Here is an 18,672-nt window from a genome sequence, read left to right as displayed (position 1 = left end):
GAAAATTCTACGAATAAAGAATATTTTACGTGGGTTAATTCCATTATTATAATAGTAAGTAATATGTCTACTCACAGTATTTCCTTACTTAAACATAGATCTAACTTATGCTGTGAAACTTTATGCCATTCATTACCAGACAATCTAAGTGAAAGTTCCAGTGAAAAAGTTTTTCAGGGAGAGAGAGAGAGAGAGCATATTGGCAACATATTCTCCAACGAATGACAGCCTCATTTGTTTGCTGTAGTCTCCACTGAAAAGATAGCATATATTTTTATTATATGTGATTTATGGAGTTAAATCATGGAAGTAAAAGATCAAGTGATATGAGCAGTGCACTCATTTGCAAACATGATAAGATTAGTCTTGATGAAATTGAATTACAGTAATCCCTCGATTAGTGCGTTTTCGATTAGTGCGTCATTTTTTTTCAATACCCAAATTCGATTAGTGTGCCTATATACATCTTAATGATAAATATTACAGATTTTAAAAATTTTCTATCTATACATTTTTTATGGCTAACTATTTTAAAAAATCACTCACCAGAATGAAATAATTTAGTTACCAATTTAAAACATTTTACAAAGTTATTTTTAATGGCATACTACACTACTTCCATGTACACTATGTATACTATGTTCCAAATTTTTACTGCCAAAATTTATGTTGCCTGCTATAGTACGCCCACAGATTCGAGACTCTTCGACACTTCTGCACATGTCACAAAAAGGAGAATCCATTCTGATAATAGAGTAATCAATCCATCTTCTGGGATGAGTTGTTTATTATTACACATCGGAAAATTAACTTCTCTTTTATGATCATTGTAGTTTTTAAAGTGGTAACTATTTTCCTCCATCCATCATTTTTTATTTTGGTTTAACCAATAAGAATACAATTTGGTCGGCTAAATCCCAAATTGCCAGCCCATCCTCGTTCGTTCAGTATCCAAGTAGATACCCAACAGGGTGCACCATGAGAAGGTGAGGATTGGACATTAGGTCAGAAGCCCTGGTCGGTTCTCCGCATTCCTTTAAAGGCTATGTGGAGGTCTCCTCTCAGTTATATAGCTTTGACCCTTAAGCACCACTTAAGGAATGATGTAATTTTTTTCATGTAGTACTATCATATCCTGTACACCCCCTTGAGGGTACATGACAGGAATTTGATGATGATGAACTATTTTCCTTGTATAACAGTTGGGAAATTTTATCTATAAAGCACGTGATTTTGCGTGTTAGCAACCAATTCATACGTCCTTCATTTCTTTCTCCCCTTCAATGATAACGTCCAAGAGTTAATTAATCTCATTCTGAAGAATTGAGTGATTCCGACCTGCTAAATTTAGATGCACAGCGGGAAGATCCTAAAGAATATGAAGAAAATTTAACCACCGATAGTCAGCCAAAAGAGATTTCACAGAAACAATTTGAAAATATTTTTCTTACAATAGAAGTTTTTAGCAGCAATGCTTAGAGGCTGACCTTGATGAAGAGAGAGAGAAGCAGTAAAATTTGCAGAAGAGTAGAAGAGGAAATAGGGCCATACCATCAGTTGTATGAAAAAAAGAAACAAAATGCTCACCAAACTATGTTAGCTCAATTCTTTGTTAAGAAGTAGAATAATAAATTTATATTCTGAATATGTTTTATTGTCTTTCAGCTTCGTGGTTTTGCCTTTAACGAGACCCTGAGACATACCCTAATTCTTTTATAAAAAAAATTAAGGGTCAAAAAAAATCTGAGGAACGAATTATACATTTTCCCATAGGTTATTATATTCTATTAGTGCATTTTCGATTAATGCACCTGTTTTAAAAGAACGCATTAGGCTCACTAATCGAGGGATTGCTGTACATAGAATCGTCAAGAATTATGAAGGTGATCAAGGCATTGTGATCATATTACAACTTTAAATTGATTATATTGACTAGTAATTTTGTTAAGGATAAGCTCACATTAAAGAACATTTTAAATGATCAGAACGTTGAAATCTGCTATTATAAATGTTTTAAAATTTTCCCACGAACAATTTTTTATGAAGTTCCCCTTTTAGCACTTAACATTACATTGTAAACATTTCAAACTTACATGGTAAACTTCTGTCAGATATGAATTTACAAGAAATAACAATTTGTAAATTCATGACATCTAGTAATGAATTTACAATGACTTATAATGAAGTCTGGAAGCTCCCAAAGTTTTTTGGCTTCTTGTTGCATAAATACAAAATGTTATATTCAGGCAATGACAATCAAGGAAAAGAAGAAGTAGCCATAGTATTCAACACTAAATATGAGGCTAATCTTCTTGAATGGCAGGCAGTCTCAAGTAGAGTAATGTGGGCAAATATGAGAATGGGGAACTGGACAATGAGACTTATTTGTGGCCCCACAGAAGGTTCTACTTAGGTAGAAGTAGAGGAATTTTTTGAGGGTTTAGAGAAAGCAACTGACACAATGAAAAAGGAAAAGTTGGTCCTTGTTGGGGATCTAAATAGCAGAGTAGGAAATGATTGTGAGACATACAAAAATATTTTGGGAAAATTTGGAGAAAAGAGCAAAGCTAATAATAATGGCAAATATCTGTTGGATTTCTGCTCAGGACATGGACTGGTTATTACTAACATCATGTTCCAACATAAAAATGTGCACAAATTCACATGGAGAGAAGAGGCTAGGAATAAGAAAAGTCTCATTGACTATGTTACTGTTGATAGTGATGTTTTCTCCCTGGTGCAGGACACCAGAGTGTACAGAGGATTTGAAATTGGAAGTGATCACTATTTAGTCTTGAGCAGGATAAAATTGAATTTCATATTGAAAAGAATAACATGTGAGAAAGTTTTAAAGCGAATAAAAGTTGAGCAGCTCTCAGATGTGAACTGTAGACTAAAATACACAAAGATTATTGAAGAAAAAATGAAAGAGTTTGAGAACAGGAATCACGGAGATTCAGTGGCAACCCTTGAAGAAAGCCCTGATTGATTCAGCTAGAGAGGCATGTGGTGAAGTTGTCTGCAAGGATAGAAAAATTAGAACTCCACGGTGGACACAGGAAGTTAAACAGGCAGTGAAGGAAAAGAAGAAAGCATATCAAAAGTTCCTGGCATATCAAAAGTTCCTAAAAGTCATGGGAGGACTTTGGCAAGAATATAGAAAATAAATATCAAGAAGGTGGCAAAATATTCTGGAGGTTGTTGAAGAAGCTTAGGAATGGAGGAAAGAGTGCTGTAAAAGGAGTTAGAGATGATAAAGGTGACATGAAAACAGAAGAAAAAGATATCCTTGAAGTATGGAGTAATTACTTTAAAAACTGCTAAATGAAACAAGCACAGTGGTAAAAAACACTCAACAGGCATGCAGTCAGTAATACATATTAATACTTGAAGTAGAAAAAGCTATCAAAGGCTTAAAATGTGGAAAGGCAGCGGTTGATATTCGACCAGAAATGCTGAAGTATGGTGGTATAAAAGTCTTACAGTGGCTGCACTGCATAGTTCAGAAAGCCTAGACAGAGGGACGAATTCCCAATGATTGGAGTACAGCTCTCATAGTACCCATATATAAAAAGGGAAATAAAACTGAATGTGAGAATAACAGAGGTATTTCCCTACTAAGTGTTCCTGGCAAGATCTATGCAAGTATACTTGAGAAACGATTGAGAAGAATTGTGGAAGAAAAGCTGTTTGAAGAACAAGCTGGATTCGGGCAAAATAGAGGCTGTCAGGATCAGATTTTCACTTTATGACAAATAGTCGAGAAAGCATGGGAATATAACAAAGATCTGTATTTAAGTTTTGTCGATTTGGAAAAGGCATATGACAAGGTGCCAAGAGAGAAGCTATTCAATACACTACAGTTATATGGTGTCAATGGGGCATTATATCAAGCAATACTTAGTCTTTATTTGAGTTGTAAGTCAGCAGTTAGATTTCAAGGAAGTACAGGAAGATGGTTTAAAGTTAAATCTGGTGTGAGACAAGGATGTACATTATCCCCTCTGTTATTTATTATCTATATGGATCACATTATGAAGGAAAGTGGTATTAAACATGATATCAAAATTGGAGATGTTAATGTCAGCTCTTTGCTTTATGCGGATGATGTTATACTTCTAAATAAATCAACTACAAGTCTGCAAGATTCTCTGACTAAATTGAATAACTGTTTTAATAGATATGGTATGAAGGTCAGCAATAAAAAGACAAAGACAATGAAAATAGGCAGAATCATTGAAAATGTCAGCTGTGTTGTGAATGGAGAACCTGTGGAACAAGTAAAACATTTCAGCTACTTAGGTACGATTTTTAGTGAAGATGGTAAATTAAATACGGAAATAGACAACAGAATCAGCAAAGCTGGTATGGTGGGAAGTCAATTGAATAAATTCGTATGGAATAAGAGAGAAATTAGTCGGAACACTAAATTAGCTGTATACAAGACAGTGTTCAAACCAGTTTTAACTTATGGATCTGAGAGCTGGGTCAGAAGTAAAACACTTGACCAAAGACTAGAGAACACAGATATGAGAGTCCTGAGAAAGATTAGAGGAGTGAACAGATGGCATCAGTGGCAATATCATATTAAAAACGAGGATATTAGGAAAGAACTTGACATTGTCAGCATCCAGGAATGCGTTAGCAGAGCTAATCTCAGGTGGTATGGTCACTTAAATAGAATGGGAGAGGAAAGATTAGCAAAACAAGTGTTCTCTGCTAGGTTGGCAGGAAAATGGCCCAGAGGAAGACCAAGATATAGGTGGATTGATACGGTACAAAGTGCCTTACACGATAGAAATATAAGATCTGATAATGTTGGAGTCTTGACAAGTAACAGATTGATTTGGAGGAAAATTGTAGATAGGAAGTTAGTAATGATTTTTTCATGTAGTACTATCATATCCTGTACACTCCTTGAGCGTACATGTCAGGAATTTGATGATGATGATGATGATGATGATGATGATGATGATGATGCATATTTCAGTTCTCTGTTTTGGATCATAAATTCTCAGTGGAATTGAAATCTGAGCTGTTTCCTGGCCAGCCACAGAAGTCGCTGAATTTACTGTTCATTAAGCCACTTATCAACCTACAACAAAAATTAACCTTTTTTAAGTACTAAACTCAATTTGTATCTTCATTTTAGGATTATAATAGAATTACTTACACTTTTTTGCCCTATGAAAAGGACCAGAGTCATCTTGAAAGATGCAATTCATCATTACAGTCCAAGTCCTGAGCAGAAATCCAACAGGTATTTGCCATTGTTATTAGCTTTCTGTTTTCTTCAAATTTTCCCAAAATATTTTTGTATGTCTGACAATCATTTCCTACTCTGCTATTTAGATCCCCCCCCAACAAGGACCAACTTTTCCTTTTTCATTGTGTCAGTTGCTTTCTCTAAACCCTCAAAGAATTCCTCCACTTCTACCTTAGTAGAACTTTTTGTGAGACCATAGGCACAAATAAGTCTCATTGTCCAGTTCTCCATTCTCATATTTGTCCACATCACTCTACTTGAGACTTCCTGCCATTTAAGAAGATTAGCCTCAAATTTAGTGTTGAATACTATGGCTACTTCTTCTTTTCCTTGATTATCATTGCCTGAATATAACATTTTGTATTTATTGCTCAGAAAGATCTCACCAGTTTTTATCTTTTTTGTTTCAGTCACTCCTATTATGTCAATCTAGTACTTATCCAATTCCTCAGCTAGCTCCATTTCTTTGCCATTCAGGCTTCTTATGTTAATAGTACCGATCTTGAACTCTGGTGATGTTGAGTTGGGATGGGTTTTAGGATTTGTTCCAGTAGCTGATTTTTCGCTGTTTGCCTTGGTTCCCTGGTGACAACAATGGGGAGGCTTGTTTAACTGGGCAACACCCAGCCAGCATGAAATTCTGTCATGTTGTACTATCATTTGATATTTTAGTTTAAGCCAATAAGAATACATGATTCTTATTGGAATTTAGTCAACTTATTTGGTTGACTAAATTCCAAATTGCCAGCCCAACCTCGTTCATTCAGTATCCAGGTAGGTACCTAACAGGGTGCACCCCAAGAAGGTGAGGATTGGACATTAGGTCAGAAGCCCTGGTTGGTTCTCTGCATTCCTTTAAAGGCTATATGAAGGTCTCCTCTCAGTTATATAGCTTTGACCCTTAAGCATCCCTACAAGAGTATTGAAGTGACTTTATCTTAATGGAGTGACCTCTCTTTCATGCTAGATCTCAACTGCATTGAACATCATTGGGATGCAGTGGAACATAATGTTTCTGACTGGGAACCACACTGCTGCATAATCTCTTGGAACTACAGGAATCTGTGTCTGCCTGAATTATATCTCTGAAGTGTTTCCTAAACTTTGCTGAATAAATTCATTGAGTTATCACAGCTTTTTAGAAGGCAGTGCAAAGTCTATTAGGTGGATATCTCTTAAACTGGCCAACTAGCATGTTACAAGAGGGAAAAAAAAGCTTGTAGAATTATTTTCTTCCCATAGCCCATAAGAGAATTGTTCAGGAAATCTTCCTGTCAGTCCTCCTTGATCAGCATTTAGCTTTCAGCTCTGTAAATGAAGCTCCTGTCCAGTTCCTCCAGGAAACTGGTTTTCATCTTGGAAAAACAAGCAAGCTGCCAGAAGAACACATGCAGTTAATAGACATAATGTATTGTCCAGAGTTGCTTGGCTATAATTCAAATAAAAAAAAATTAGAATATGCAGCTTACTTGTGGCTGACTTTTTCTCTCTCTCTCTCTCTCTCTCTCTCTCTCTCTCTCTGTGTACACTTGTGCACTACAACTTCTTTCTACATATTTGCACAATGCTGTGTCACTGGATGTTAGTCTGTGATGGTTTGTGTCCCTAACCTGCTCACAGTATCTGCTACTGGGATACATTTCTGATTCTTTATCATTAGTGAAAAATTAAGTATAACTAAAAAAAGCAGAAGAAATTGGATTGCAGCCACTCACTACAAAACCATTGCCACAAAGCAACGGTTTCTTTCTTTGCTTTGCTTTCTTTTTTTTTTTTTTTTTCTGAAAAGTGGTGACTATTTTGTGTTAATTTAGCTGCAATTATCAAATAACCACATTTGGATTTCAGTACTATGATTACGTGCAATCATTTCTTATAGCAAACTCATTGAGACAAAAAATAATAGATTGTAACATGGTTTGCTATAGTGAATTTTCATTATAAGAGTGTTTATACTATGGGGTATTTTTGGTAGTTATGAATTTATCTCCTTCACTAATATAGAGTAGAAGGTGAAAGGGAAAGAACTAGAGATCATCCCTGGAAGTTATGTAAGAGTGTGGTAAAGAAGGGTATGAGGAGTAGATTTTTTACATGGAGAAGTGAATTGAACTTATTATCAGAACATGTTAATACAGTGAGTGTTAAGGATTTTAAGGTTCAATATGATAAATATGTTATCAGTTGAATGAACCTTTTATGATAAGTCTGCTGACTTCATGGAGGTATGATGATAATAATGGTAAAGTTGACTCTTACTATAACACTATTAGCTCAAAGTCCTATAGACATGATGTGCTAAAAAAATACATTATAGCAAACTCTCTATTACAACAAACTATTTCTGTAGATACTATGTGCTTTCTAGAGTAAGAATTAACCATAAAGAGAACAAATTCTCTGCATGGTTTCAAAAATTTATTTATAAAAAACTTGTTGGCTGAGCAGTTAGTGTACCGGCTCTCTAACCGACAGGTTCCAGGTTTGAATCCCGCTATAGGCATGGATGTTTGTGATTGTCTTTAGGTGGGAGATGAATTTCATCACCTAGTGTGAGACTACTGCTCTGCTTATTGGAAGCCTGAAGTTCAATGTTTGCTCTCTAGAGCAGAGTTTCTAGACTATGAAAAAATGAATAAAAAAATTACAAAAAAATATAAAATTGAAAAAAAAATTCTTAGCCCACCCACAGCACAGATGTACTATAGATTTATTAATAACCTTTTGTGGGAAACACATTAAAACAAATATTACATACTAAAATGGAGCTTGCATTAGTGGAGTTCAGTAAATTGATTACTTTTTTTGCCTGGATTATGAAAGAAATTGTCATTGTCCATCGAATCTGCGTTTGTTTTTTTTTTCTGTTGTTTTTGTTCAGTGCAGTGATGGTTTAGTTCTATGTCTGCTTTTTCAGCTAGATAATCAGAAAGAAATTGGCAAAATAATATAACCTATTAGAACATAGTTAATAGAAAATTAATAGTCTCATTTATGTTGGCTGTCAAGAAATCTTTACACATTCATTTAGATTACATTCTAGTAATGATCTTTTGTTTTACTCTTCAAATGTTATCTGTAATTTATACCATGTCTCCTCATTTTATTTGAATTTTATTTTGCAATGAATATTCACTTAAAAAAGGGGGAAAGTTTTAACAAGATTTCATTATCATCATCAGATGTATTGGTATAATATTTTAGCATCCTTTTAGTTCATTAGTATCCTTTGAGTCATAAAATTATGACTTTTTGAAATTTATGAAATTTGTATTTTATGAAATATGAAAATTATGACATGCTTTGTATAGCAGTTTTGAATATTAAATACATCAATTCACACACACACACACACACACACACACACACACACACACACACACACACACACACACACACACATTTGAATTGATCTACAAATCTACAGTGCATTAATTATGTACTATTTTTATAACCAGGGATTTGAATTACTTGATCCTTTTGTGCCAGTGTTAGTCAACCATTATTCAGAAAAAGAAATAGAAAGCTGTTTGGATTATTACACTGATAGAAAATGGTTAACAGTAGACCAAGGTACGTATGTACTTATAATATGCCTATTACATTTTTAAATCTAAATTTGATTTGTACTGATGTTGTTTGTGATGTCTGTAGAGGTTTTCCACAAAAAAGTGCCAGTAATGAAAGAAAATATTTTTCAAACCAAATTACCGATATTTTTTTTTAGTTGTTTTTTTTTTCAAACCAAATTACCGATATGGGGTGCTTAAGGGTCAAAGCTGTATAACTGAAAGGAGACCTCCACATAGCCTTTAAAAGAATGCGGAGAACCAACCAGGGCTTCTGACCTAATGTCCAATCCTCACCTTCACGTGGTGCACCCTGTTGGGTATCTACCTGGATACCGAACGAACGAGGATGGGCTGGCAATTTGGGATTTAGCCGACCAAATTGTATTCTTATTGGTTAAACCAAAATAAAAAATGATGGTACAACATGACAAAATTTCATGCCGGCTAGGGCATCGCCCAATTAAACAAGGCCCCCGTTGTTTTCGACAGGGAACCAGGACAAACAGTGAAAAGTCAGCTACTGGAACAAATCTGAAAACACACCCCAACTCAACATCACCAGAGTTAAAGATCAGTACTATCAACATAAGAAGCCTGAATGGCAAAGAAATAAAGCTAGCTGAGGAATTAGATAAGTACCAGATCGACATAATAGGGGATGACTAAACAAAAAAGACAAAAACTGGTGAAATCTTTCTGGGCAATAAATACAAAATGTTATATTCAGGCAATGACAATCAAGGAAAAGAAGGAGTAGCCGTAGTATTCAACACAAAATACGAGACTAATCTTCTTGAATGACAAACAGTCTCAAGTAGAATGATGTGGACAAATATGAGAATGGGGAACTGGACAATGAGACTTATTTGTGCCTATGGTCCCACAGAAGGTTCTACTAAGGTAGAAGTGGAGGAATTTTTTGATGCTTTAGAAAAAGCAACTGACACAATGAAAAAGGAAAAGTTGGTCCTTGTTGGGGATCTGAATAACAGAGTAGGAAATGATTTTCAGACATACAATAATATTCTGGGAAAATTTGGAGAAAAGAGCAAAGCTAATAATAATGGCAAATACCTGTTGCATTTCTGCTCAGGACATGGACTGGTTATTACTACCATCGTGTTCCAACATAAAAATGTGCACAAATTCACATGGAGAGAAGAGGCTAGGAATAAGAAAAGTATCGTTGACTTGCAGGACACGAGTGTACAGAGGATTTGAAATTGGAAGTGATCACTATTTAGTCTTGAACAGGATAAAATTGAATTTTATATTGAAAAGAATAACATGTAATAATGTTTTAAAGCGAATAAAAGTTGAGCAGCTCTCAGATGTGAACTGTAGACTAACATATACAAAGATTATTGAAGAAAAAATGAAAGAGTTTGAGAACAGGAACCAAACCTTGGAGATTCAGTGGCAAGCCTTGAAGAAAACCCTCATTGATTCAGCCAGAGAGGCATGTGGTCAGGTTGTCTGCAAGGATAGAAAAATCAGGATTCCATGGTGGACACAGAAAGTTAAAGAGGCAGTGAAGGAAAAGAAGAAATCATATTAAAAGTTCCTGGCAAATAAGTCAGCTTTTGCTTTTAGAGAATAGAGATACAAATGTACGAAAGCGAAACACTGTGTAAAACTAGCTAAACAAAAGTCATGGGAGTTTGGCAAGAACATAGAAAATAAATATCAAGCAGGTGGTAAGATATTCTGCAGGTTGTTCAAGAAGCTTAGAAATGGAGGAAAGATTGCTGTAAAAGGAGTTAGAGATGATAAAGGTGACATGAAAACAGGAGAAAAAGATATCCTTGAAGTATGAAGTAATTACTTCGAACAATTGCTAAATGAAACAAGCAGTGATAGCACAGTGGTAAAAAACACTCAACAGGCATACAATCAGGAATACATATCCATACTTGAAGTAGAAAAATCCATCAAAGGCTTGAAATGTGGAAAGGCAGCAGGAGTAGATGATATTCGACCAGAAATGCTGAAGTATGGTGGTATAAAAGTCTTACAGTGGCTACACTGCATAGTTCAGAAAGCCTGGACAGAGGGACGAATTCCTGATGATTGGAATAGAGCTCTAATAGTGCCCATATATAAAAAGTGAAATAAAACTGAATGTGAGAATTACAGAGGTATTTCCCTACTGAGTGTTCCTGGCAAGATATATGCAAGTATACTTGAGAAACGTTTGAGAAGAATTGTGAAAGAAAAGCTTTATGAAGAACAAGCTGGATTCAGGCCAAATAGAGGCTGTCAGGATCAGATCTTCACTTTACGACAAATAGTTGAGAAAGCATGGGTATATAACAAAGATCCGTATTTAAGTTTTGTCGATTTGGAAAAGGCATATAACAAGGTGCCAAGAGAGAAGCTATTCAATACGCTACAGTTATATGGTGTCAATGGGACATTATATCAAGCAATTCTTAGTCTGTATTTGAGTTGTAAGTCGGCAATTAGAATTGAAGGATGTACAGGAAGATGGTTTAAAGTTAAATCTGGTGTGAGACAAGGATGTACATTATCCCCTCTGTTATTCCTTATCTATATGGATCACATTATGAAGGAAAGTGGTATTAAGCATGATATCGGAATTGGAGATGTTAATGTGAGCTCGTTGCTTTATGTGGACGATATTATACTTCTGAATAAATCTTCTACAAGTTTGCAAGATTACCTGACTAAATTGAATAACTGTTGTAATAGACATAGTATGAAGGTCAGCATTAAAAAGACAAAGACAATGAAAATAGGTAGAATTGTTGAAAATATCAACTGTGTTGTGAACGGGGAACCTGTGGAACAAGTAAAACATTTCAGCTACTTAGGCATGATTTTTAGTGAAGATGGTAAATTAAATATGGAAATAGACAACAGAATCAACAAAGCTGGTATGGTAGTGTTGTGACCTATTCTTCTTATTCTATTCTATTAACTTTCTTATACTTTATATCCTACCGGCTGCACCATTTATGTTGTGTCCCATTTTACGATTTTTATTCTATCTAGTTATTTCCCCTTTATATATGTTCTTCTATTATCTACTCACGAGATATCACCAATAACTTATACTAATATCTAAGTTATTTCTCCCCTTAGTACCCCTAATATTTGTATTTATACTGCGCCTTTTGGGATATTTAGTTTAAGATATTATATACAAAAACAAGGAGAAAGAACGCAAATATGTCTGAAAGTGTAACAATGTTGCAGTCGTGACACTTTATCTCGTTTCTTAACATTAATTTCCCGCGTGATTAGGTTCGTATTTTTCAAGTGGTACATTGGACAGCAATTTCAGACAACTCTTTTATCATTGAACAAAGGTTTATTAAATTCCTTAACATGGCACAATTCAATTTTTTTGATTACTCAATTTAATGCTAAACGAAATACTTACAAACTAACATTAGCTTATTACAAGTAATTAGGCCATGATCCTATAATGAGTATTACGATCATGCCGCCATAACAATTCAACACATAAATTCACTTGACATTGACACATAAGATTAATTCACACTATTCAACTTTTCAAACTTAAGTAGATTAACTAAACCTTTTTCTGCACTAACACACAACTACAACATTTTAACTTTCCAATACATTACAGTAGACATGCAAAATTTCTCAGGACACGTAATTACTTATATAATATTCATTAGCAAGCTTACTTTCAATATATTCTGTCAGATACTAAAGTCCTAGTATAAATTTTCCTTGGTCACTTCAACAGTTCCGTATTAGAATAATGATACTTATCACAGACAAATTTTAGTTAACATTAGATATATTTTACAGTACCTTTCTTTCTTGGGTTTTTCATATGGGCCTTTACCTTCTTCTGATTGAACTAGCTTGGTGTCCTACGTTCCTTTTCGAGTTGAACTATGCTTAGACATACTCTGAATCATCTATATATCGGCTGTGCAACTCGCCACATGGATATCGATATCTCTACAGCTCTCCGTTTTTCGTAGTTGTCACTGAAGTCGAAACACAAAGAATATGCTTTCTTTTCCTTGACTATATGGCATTCTTCGCTTCTCACATAGGAAATACAGAATCGAAATCCCGCTCACTTTCGTTTCCGTGTTGTGGCGTGGAGATATAACCCCTATCTCGCCACTCAGGAAAACATCGTGAAATCCCTACGAAAGAGCTCGCGAAGGGCTCTCCTGGAACAGAATCCAAACCAAAACCAAAAAAGCCTCGTGGGGGGGGTTCCAACTCTTTTATAACTGCTCTCCTAAACGGCACTTTTTCTAACTTCTTTTCTCCTCCCCCTACTTGTTTTTACTTCACCGACCAATTAGGGTGGTGTTTTTCTGCCAAATGTCCTTTGATCGGCAAGCCCGTAACGATGTCTCAAGCCGGGAATTGACCCTAAGCGATTTTCTGTTGTTTTTCTTGTGCTAGCCTCTAACTTAATCCCTTCCAAAATTTTTCTATGAATTTACTTAATAACTTAATCTCTAGCCTCTCACATACCATCTCTTATGACTAATCCTTTTCTGCCTTATTTATTTAACTCTTCTTATTTAAATCATATCACAATATTAATATATTCTTTCTTTTGTTAGTTAGTTTAACAAAACCTTTATATTTTATATATTTTATTGGATGCAAGAATCTTTCTTTTTCTTTTAATTAATTCAACTATTATCTTTTATGCAGGGGTTTTAATTTATTTTATTTATTCTTCATGTTACACCATGATAGCTGAGGATTTTACATTCTTAAGATATCAGGGTGTAACAGTAGGAAGTCAATTGAATAAATTCATATGGAATAAGAGAGAAATTTGTCGGAACACTAAATTATCTGTATACAAGACAGTGTTCAAACAAGTTTTAACTTATGGATCTGAGAGCTTGGTCAGTAGTAAAACACTTGACCAAAGACTAGAGACCGAAAATATGAGAGTCCTGAGAAAGATTAGAGGCGTGAACGGATGGCATCAATGGCAATATCATATTAAAAACGAGGATATTAGGAAAGAACTTGACATTGTCAGCATCCAGGAATGCGTTAGCAGAGCTAATCTCAGGTGGTGTGGTCACTTAAACAGAATGAGTGAGGAAGGATTAGCAAAACAAGTGTTCTCTGCCAGGTTGGCAGGAAAATGACCCAGAGGAAGACCAAGATATAGGTGGATTGATATGGTACAATGTGCCTTAGACGATAGAAATATAAGATCTGATAATGATAATATTGGTGTCTTGACAAGTAATAGACTGATTTGGAGGAAAATTGTAGATAGGAATTTAGTAATGATGTAAATTTTTCATGTAGTACTATCATTTCCTGTACACCCCTTGAGGGTATGTGTCAGGAATTTGATGATGATGATGAATTACCGATATTTACCCACCATACTGAGTTTTCTAAGCATATATGCCCATTCTCATTCTAATCATTAAATTAAGATAGCAGCAGTTTAGCAAAAATTTCAGTATATTTCATGGTATGAAAAATTTGAGTCAGTTATTTGTGTGCAGTTCTATCAAGCTAATGGTGAATGTATCAAGGTGTTGTCAGTTTGGAGAAAAGTAAGTTCTCTGAGTTTGTAGAGAGAGAGAGAGAGAGAGAGAGAGAAATGTATATCTTTGAAATAAACGATTGAGTAAATGTTCTCAGTGCTCTGTTATTTTCGTAAATCCCACAGAAATCAGCTATTTGTCCAAATTTGGAATTGGATTTGCTAAAATTGTGTTTAACGAGATAGAGGAATTGAATGATTTCATGGGTTGTAGTTTCAAATGAAGCAGCATTTGCATTTCAGGGATTGTAAATAGGTACAGGTTGTTTGGGATTCTAGTTTTAAATTTCCCATTTGGTGTCACCAGATGCCGTATGGTGACTGCTGTACCTCATAGGGCTTTTGGAGAGAAGTTTCCTGCTTGGAGAAATGGTAGGATCACAGATTCCCTTTCCACCCAGTTAGTAGGACAGTCACAAACATCCATGCCCAATGTGAGATTCAAACCTACAACTTCTTGGCTGGAGAGCAGATATGCTACCACTCGGTCAACCAGGCTGAGCTTCTGGTTTACTACTTGAATATCTACCATTGAAGATCCCAATACTAATTTTATTTTTCTTTATAGAGAAAAGAATAAACAGTATTGTTTTTAAATTTTACAATGTTATAAAATTATGCTGTTCCATTTAAGGGAACATTCTGATATAATTTCTTTCTTGTATAGCGAGACCTGTGGCATTTCCATAATTCACATGAATGCTATAGTAAAAAATTATTTATTTTACAGATATTTTAAATAAATTTTTTGCTTAGCATAATTTTGATACTAATTATGAAATCATTTCAGCTACATGAGGTACCTTTACATTTTGAAGCATTGTTCAGCAAACTTTGTCATCCCACCCATTTCCGAGATGAGTGCATTGATAAAAAGGAAGTCAAGAGAGCTTGTAGGTTGGAAGGATGCTGAACTCACATTGAATTTGTTCACCCAAATAAACTTTACAGTATTCAAACTTACTATCTACACTATTTGCTGCTGCTCTATTCTTGAATTATTTCAATAAATATGTGCATTTAAAATACCAGCATTCTTTTTCCCTGTGTTTGCATAATTATGAAAAATAAAACCTCATAACAGAAAATTCATACTATCATATTACAACTAGTATTGACAGATGTTATCTGACATTGAGAATAAGCACTTTTTTTTGGATTACACAAAACCCGCAGGATGACAGATTATTTTCTATTTTATTCAGATAACAGAAACTAAACATTTAAAAACTAAAAACTGAGGCAGAAAAGATTTTTCTGTTTGTAAGAAAGGCATGATCTTTCCTCTTGTTGGATAACAATGTTCTGGAATGGACAAAACTAAATTATATGGCAACATCAAAAGAATGGCAGAAAATAGAACATAATTGTGAACCGTCAATACGAAGATGCCACCTAAAAAGAAGAAGATTCACCAGAAGTTAACAAATACCAAGTAATTTCACAAAAGAAGGGCTAGTCACAGTTTTAATTACTTCAGGGTTAAAACTGCTTTTTGCTACATTCTTTAAACATACACACAGTACTCTGAAGTGTGTGTGTGTGCACGTGTGCACATGTACATGCATGCTTCTGTTGAATGGGTCCATATTTTACTTAATTTCACAGATTATGAAGAAGTCAAATGTGTGAACCGAAACAAGACCTGACTTCAGTAAAATATAATGGATGTTATATAGCTGCACACAAATTCCTTTACAGACTAATTTAAATATCAGGAAATTCAAGATACTTTGTTTATAATGGAGCTCAGCTTCTCTCTTTATCTGATATGATGGATTTGTTTAGGCATTCATCCTTCCAGTACATTTATAATAACAATTACCCAAATTCTCTGAAATAAATGAAGATATTTAATGTGAACTTTGAATTAAATTCTAAAAATAGTATTTTACTTTAAATATTTCAGTTTCATGCTTGTATTTTGAAATTCTTAGAAGTAAACTTTCCAAAAATTTCCAAGTGTTTTATTTCTTTTCAGCTCTCACAGAAGAGGGTAGAAGTGAACTTAAGTTTCTTTCCAATCACAATGGACGTGAACTGATGCAAATTTGCTCTTATTTATAATGCAACTTTTTTTCCCCTCAATAATATAAATAATTGTTCATGTAAAATAAAGTTTTGTTTTTATTTTCCTGATTGTAGTTTTATTTCTTACATTTTATATCACTGATTGTTAGAAGAGCTTAAATAAAAACTTAAATAAAACTGTTTTATTCTAGTAAGAAACAAAGCGATTATGTAGTTCAAATAATGTACAGAGCAAGCCACAACATGGTGCTGGTTATTTTGTTTAAACATTGTCAGATATTAGGATAGAGAAAACTGAGTTTACCCTGTGGTTTTACAAAATAATGTATTAAGAGGAGTTAGGTTGGTACAAGGGTAATGGAGAGGTTTTGTTAGTTTGAGAGTCATGGGAGGTAATTTATTTTATTTAATTGCCATGAGAGTGAGAGTAAATAGGACTATGTGTGTGTCCTATTTCAATATGTGGCATATTGACTGTTATTACATGGGATTCAGAGCAACAACATAATTTGATTTCAACACGAATATTTCTCTGTTTAGCAAATCTTCATTTAATTTGAAGTATTGAGACCACAAGTTTCTAAACATATACTGTTCATTTTAATAAACCCATTTTAACCCAACAAGCTTCATAAGTTGTCAGACTTACACCATCAAGGGTATAAGATGTATATAAAAAGACTACAAAAAATTAATCACACACAGCAAATGTTATCAAAACTTCAAAACTAGTACCAATAAAACAAAGTAACCAGAAAAAACCATTGTATTAACTAATATATATATGCAGTGCCAGTTGTTGCAGTCATGTTCTGTAGTATAATATGTCATACAGAGAAATATTCGTATTGAAATCAAATTATGTTGCTCTGAATCCCATGCGATAACAGCCAATATGCCACACACACACACACACACACACACAGCTCCTCCGTAGTGCAATTGGAAGAACGATGGTACATTGCGCCCTTCGATTGGAAAAGGCCTAAGCTCGAGTCTCGTCATGATGGGAGAAATCTTTATATGTGACTTTTTCAATCGAAGGCGAGTTAGCTGATCTCATATGGGTAGCAGGGTTTTTCCTCCCGGAAACTCGGGGGTTTTTTCATCCCACATACAGACAAATCGGCCCTTCAGAACACATGCAATTTACAGACAAAAAATACTAGCTTTGGTGGTGGTGGGCAGCAGATGCCACTGATGTAGATGATTGGTAGTAGAGGTTCGGTGGAGATGGAGAGTTGTACAATGTACAATGGGTGTCCTCCCATGATGAGTCTTCGAACTCCTTGGAGGTGTCACGAATAATAATAGTAATAATAATATTCCAGTTCCACTGTTGTCAGATTTCTGATGAATGCAGACCAAACTTGATGTAAGATTAAACCTTGAGTTTTGTTTACATTATGGAGATATGGACATTTCTGGGGCTTTGAATTTTCTTATAAAATGGCTATGATAAATATATGCCACTTGTTTCTTGGCACACTAAGTGGTGGCCTGTATTTGTTGTGCAAAAGGCTAATCCTAATAATCTTTTCATTCGTTTTTTTTTTTTTTTTTTTTTTTTTCATGTATACCTCCAGGCTGGCCTACATATCAAATGCCACAAGAGTAATGAATTTATTGCTGAACGGCTGAGTTGGATAAAGGAAATGGATATGCTGTGAAACCTGGATTTTTTTGGAGAAGATGGATTTGGAATCTTGGATAAATGGGTTGACTGACACATATCAAAAATGGTATATCCCTGGGGATCAATCCTTAGACCATTGTTCAGACACATTAATGACATTAGGAAGGATCTAATAGATGTTCAAATGTTTGCTGATGATGCAAAGATAGGCAGAGCAACAGGGTTACTATTGATATCCAGCACTTACAGAATAATTTGAATAATCTGGAAATTTGGACAAATTATAATGGCTGACAATTAGTAATATTAGTAAGCATTTTGGCATGATAAGATTTTCACCAGTAGATTATATTAGTAAGGTTATGCTACAAGAAACTGAAGCTTGGCATAATATCATCATCATCAAATTCCTGACATGTACCCTCAAGGGGTGTACAGGATATGATAGTACTACATGAAAAATTTACATCATTACTAACTTCCTATCTACAATTTTCCTCCATTCCAACATTATTAGATCTTATATTTCTATCGTCTAAGGCACTTTGTACCGTATCAATCCACCTATATCTTTGTCTTCCTCTGGGTCGTTTTCCTGCCAACCTGGCAGAGAACACTT

General features: G+C 34.7%; 1 protein-coding gene across 1 annotated transcript in view; it reads left to right on the top strand.

Moving 5' to 3' along the window:
* Positions 1 to 16,523, top strand: part of mRpS29 (mitochondrial ribosomal protein S29) — a 139,123-nt gene extending 122,600 nt beyond the window's left edge. The window contains exons 12-13 of the mRNA XM_090395055.1: positions 8,725 to 8,839; positions 16,368 to 16,523. Of these exons, the coding sequence (XP_090251181.1) occupies positions 8,725 to 8,839; positions 16,368 to 16,453 (201 nt within the window). The 3' untranslated portion in view covers positions 16,454 to 16,523. The remainder of the gene's footprint in view (positions 1 to 8,724; positions 8,840 to 16,367) is intronic.
* Positions 16,524 to 18,672: the final 2,149 nt, after the last annotated feature.

This window comes from Typopeltis vanoorti, chromosome 6 (assembly GCF_054136105.1).
Source record: "Typopeltis vanoorti isolate ZY-2024b chromosome 6, IOZ_Tvanoo_1.0, whole genome shotgun sequence".
Classification (NCBI taxonomy): domain Eukaryota; kingdom Metazoa; phylum Arthropoda; class Arachnida; order Uropygi; family Thelyphonidae; genus Typopeltis; species Typopeltis vanoorti.
The sequence above is the reverse complement of the archived record's forward strand: the minus strand, read 5'-3'. Positions and strand labels throughout refer to the sequence as shown.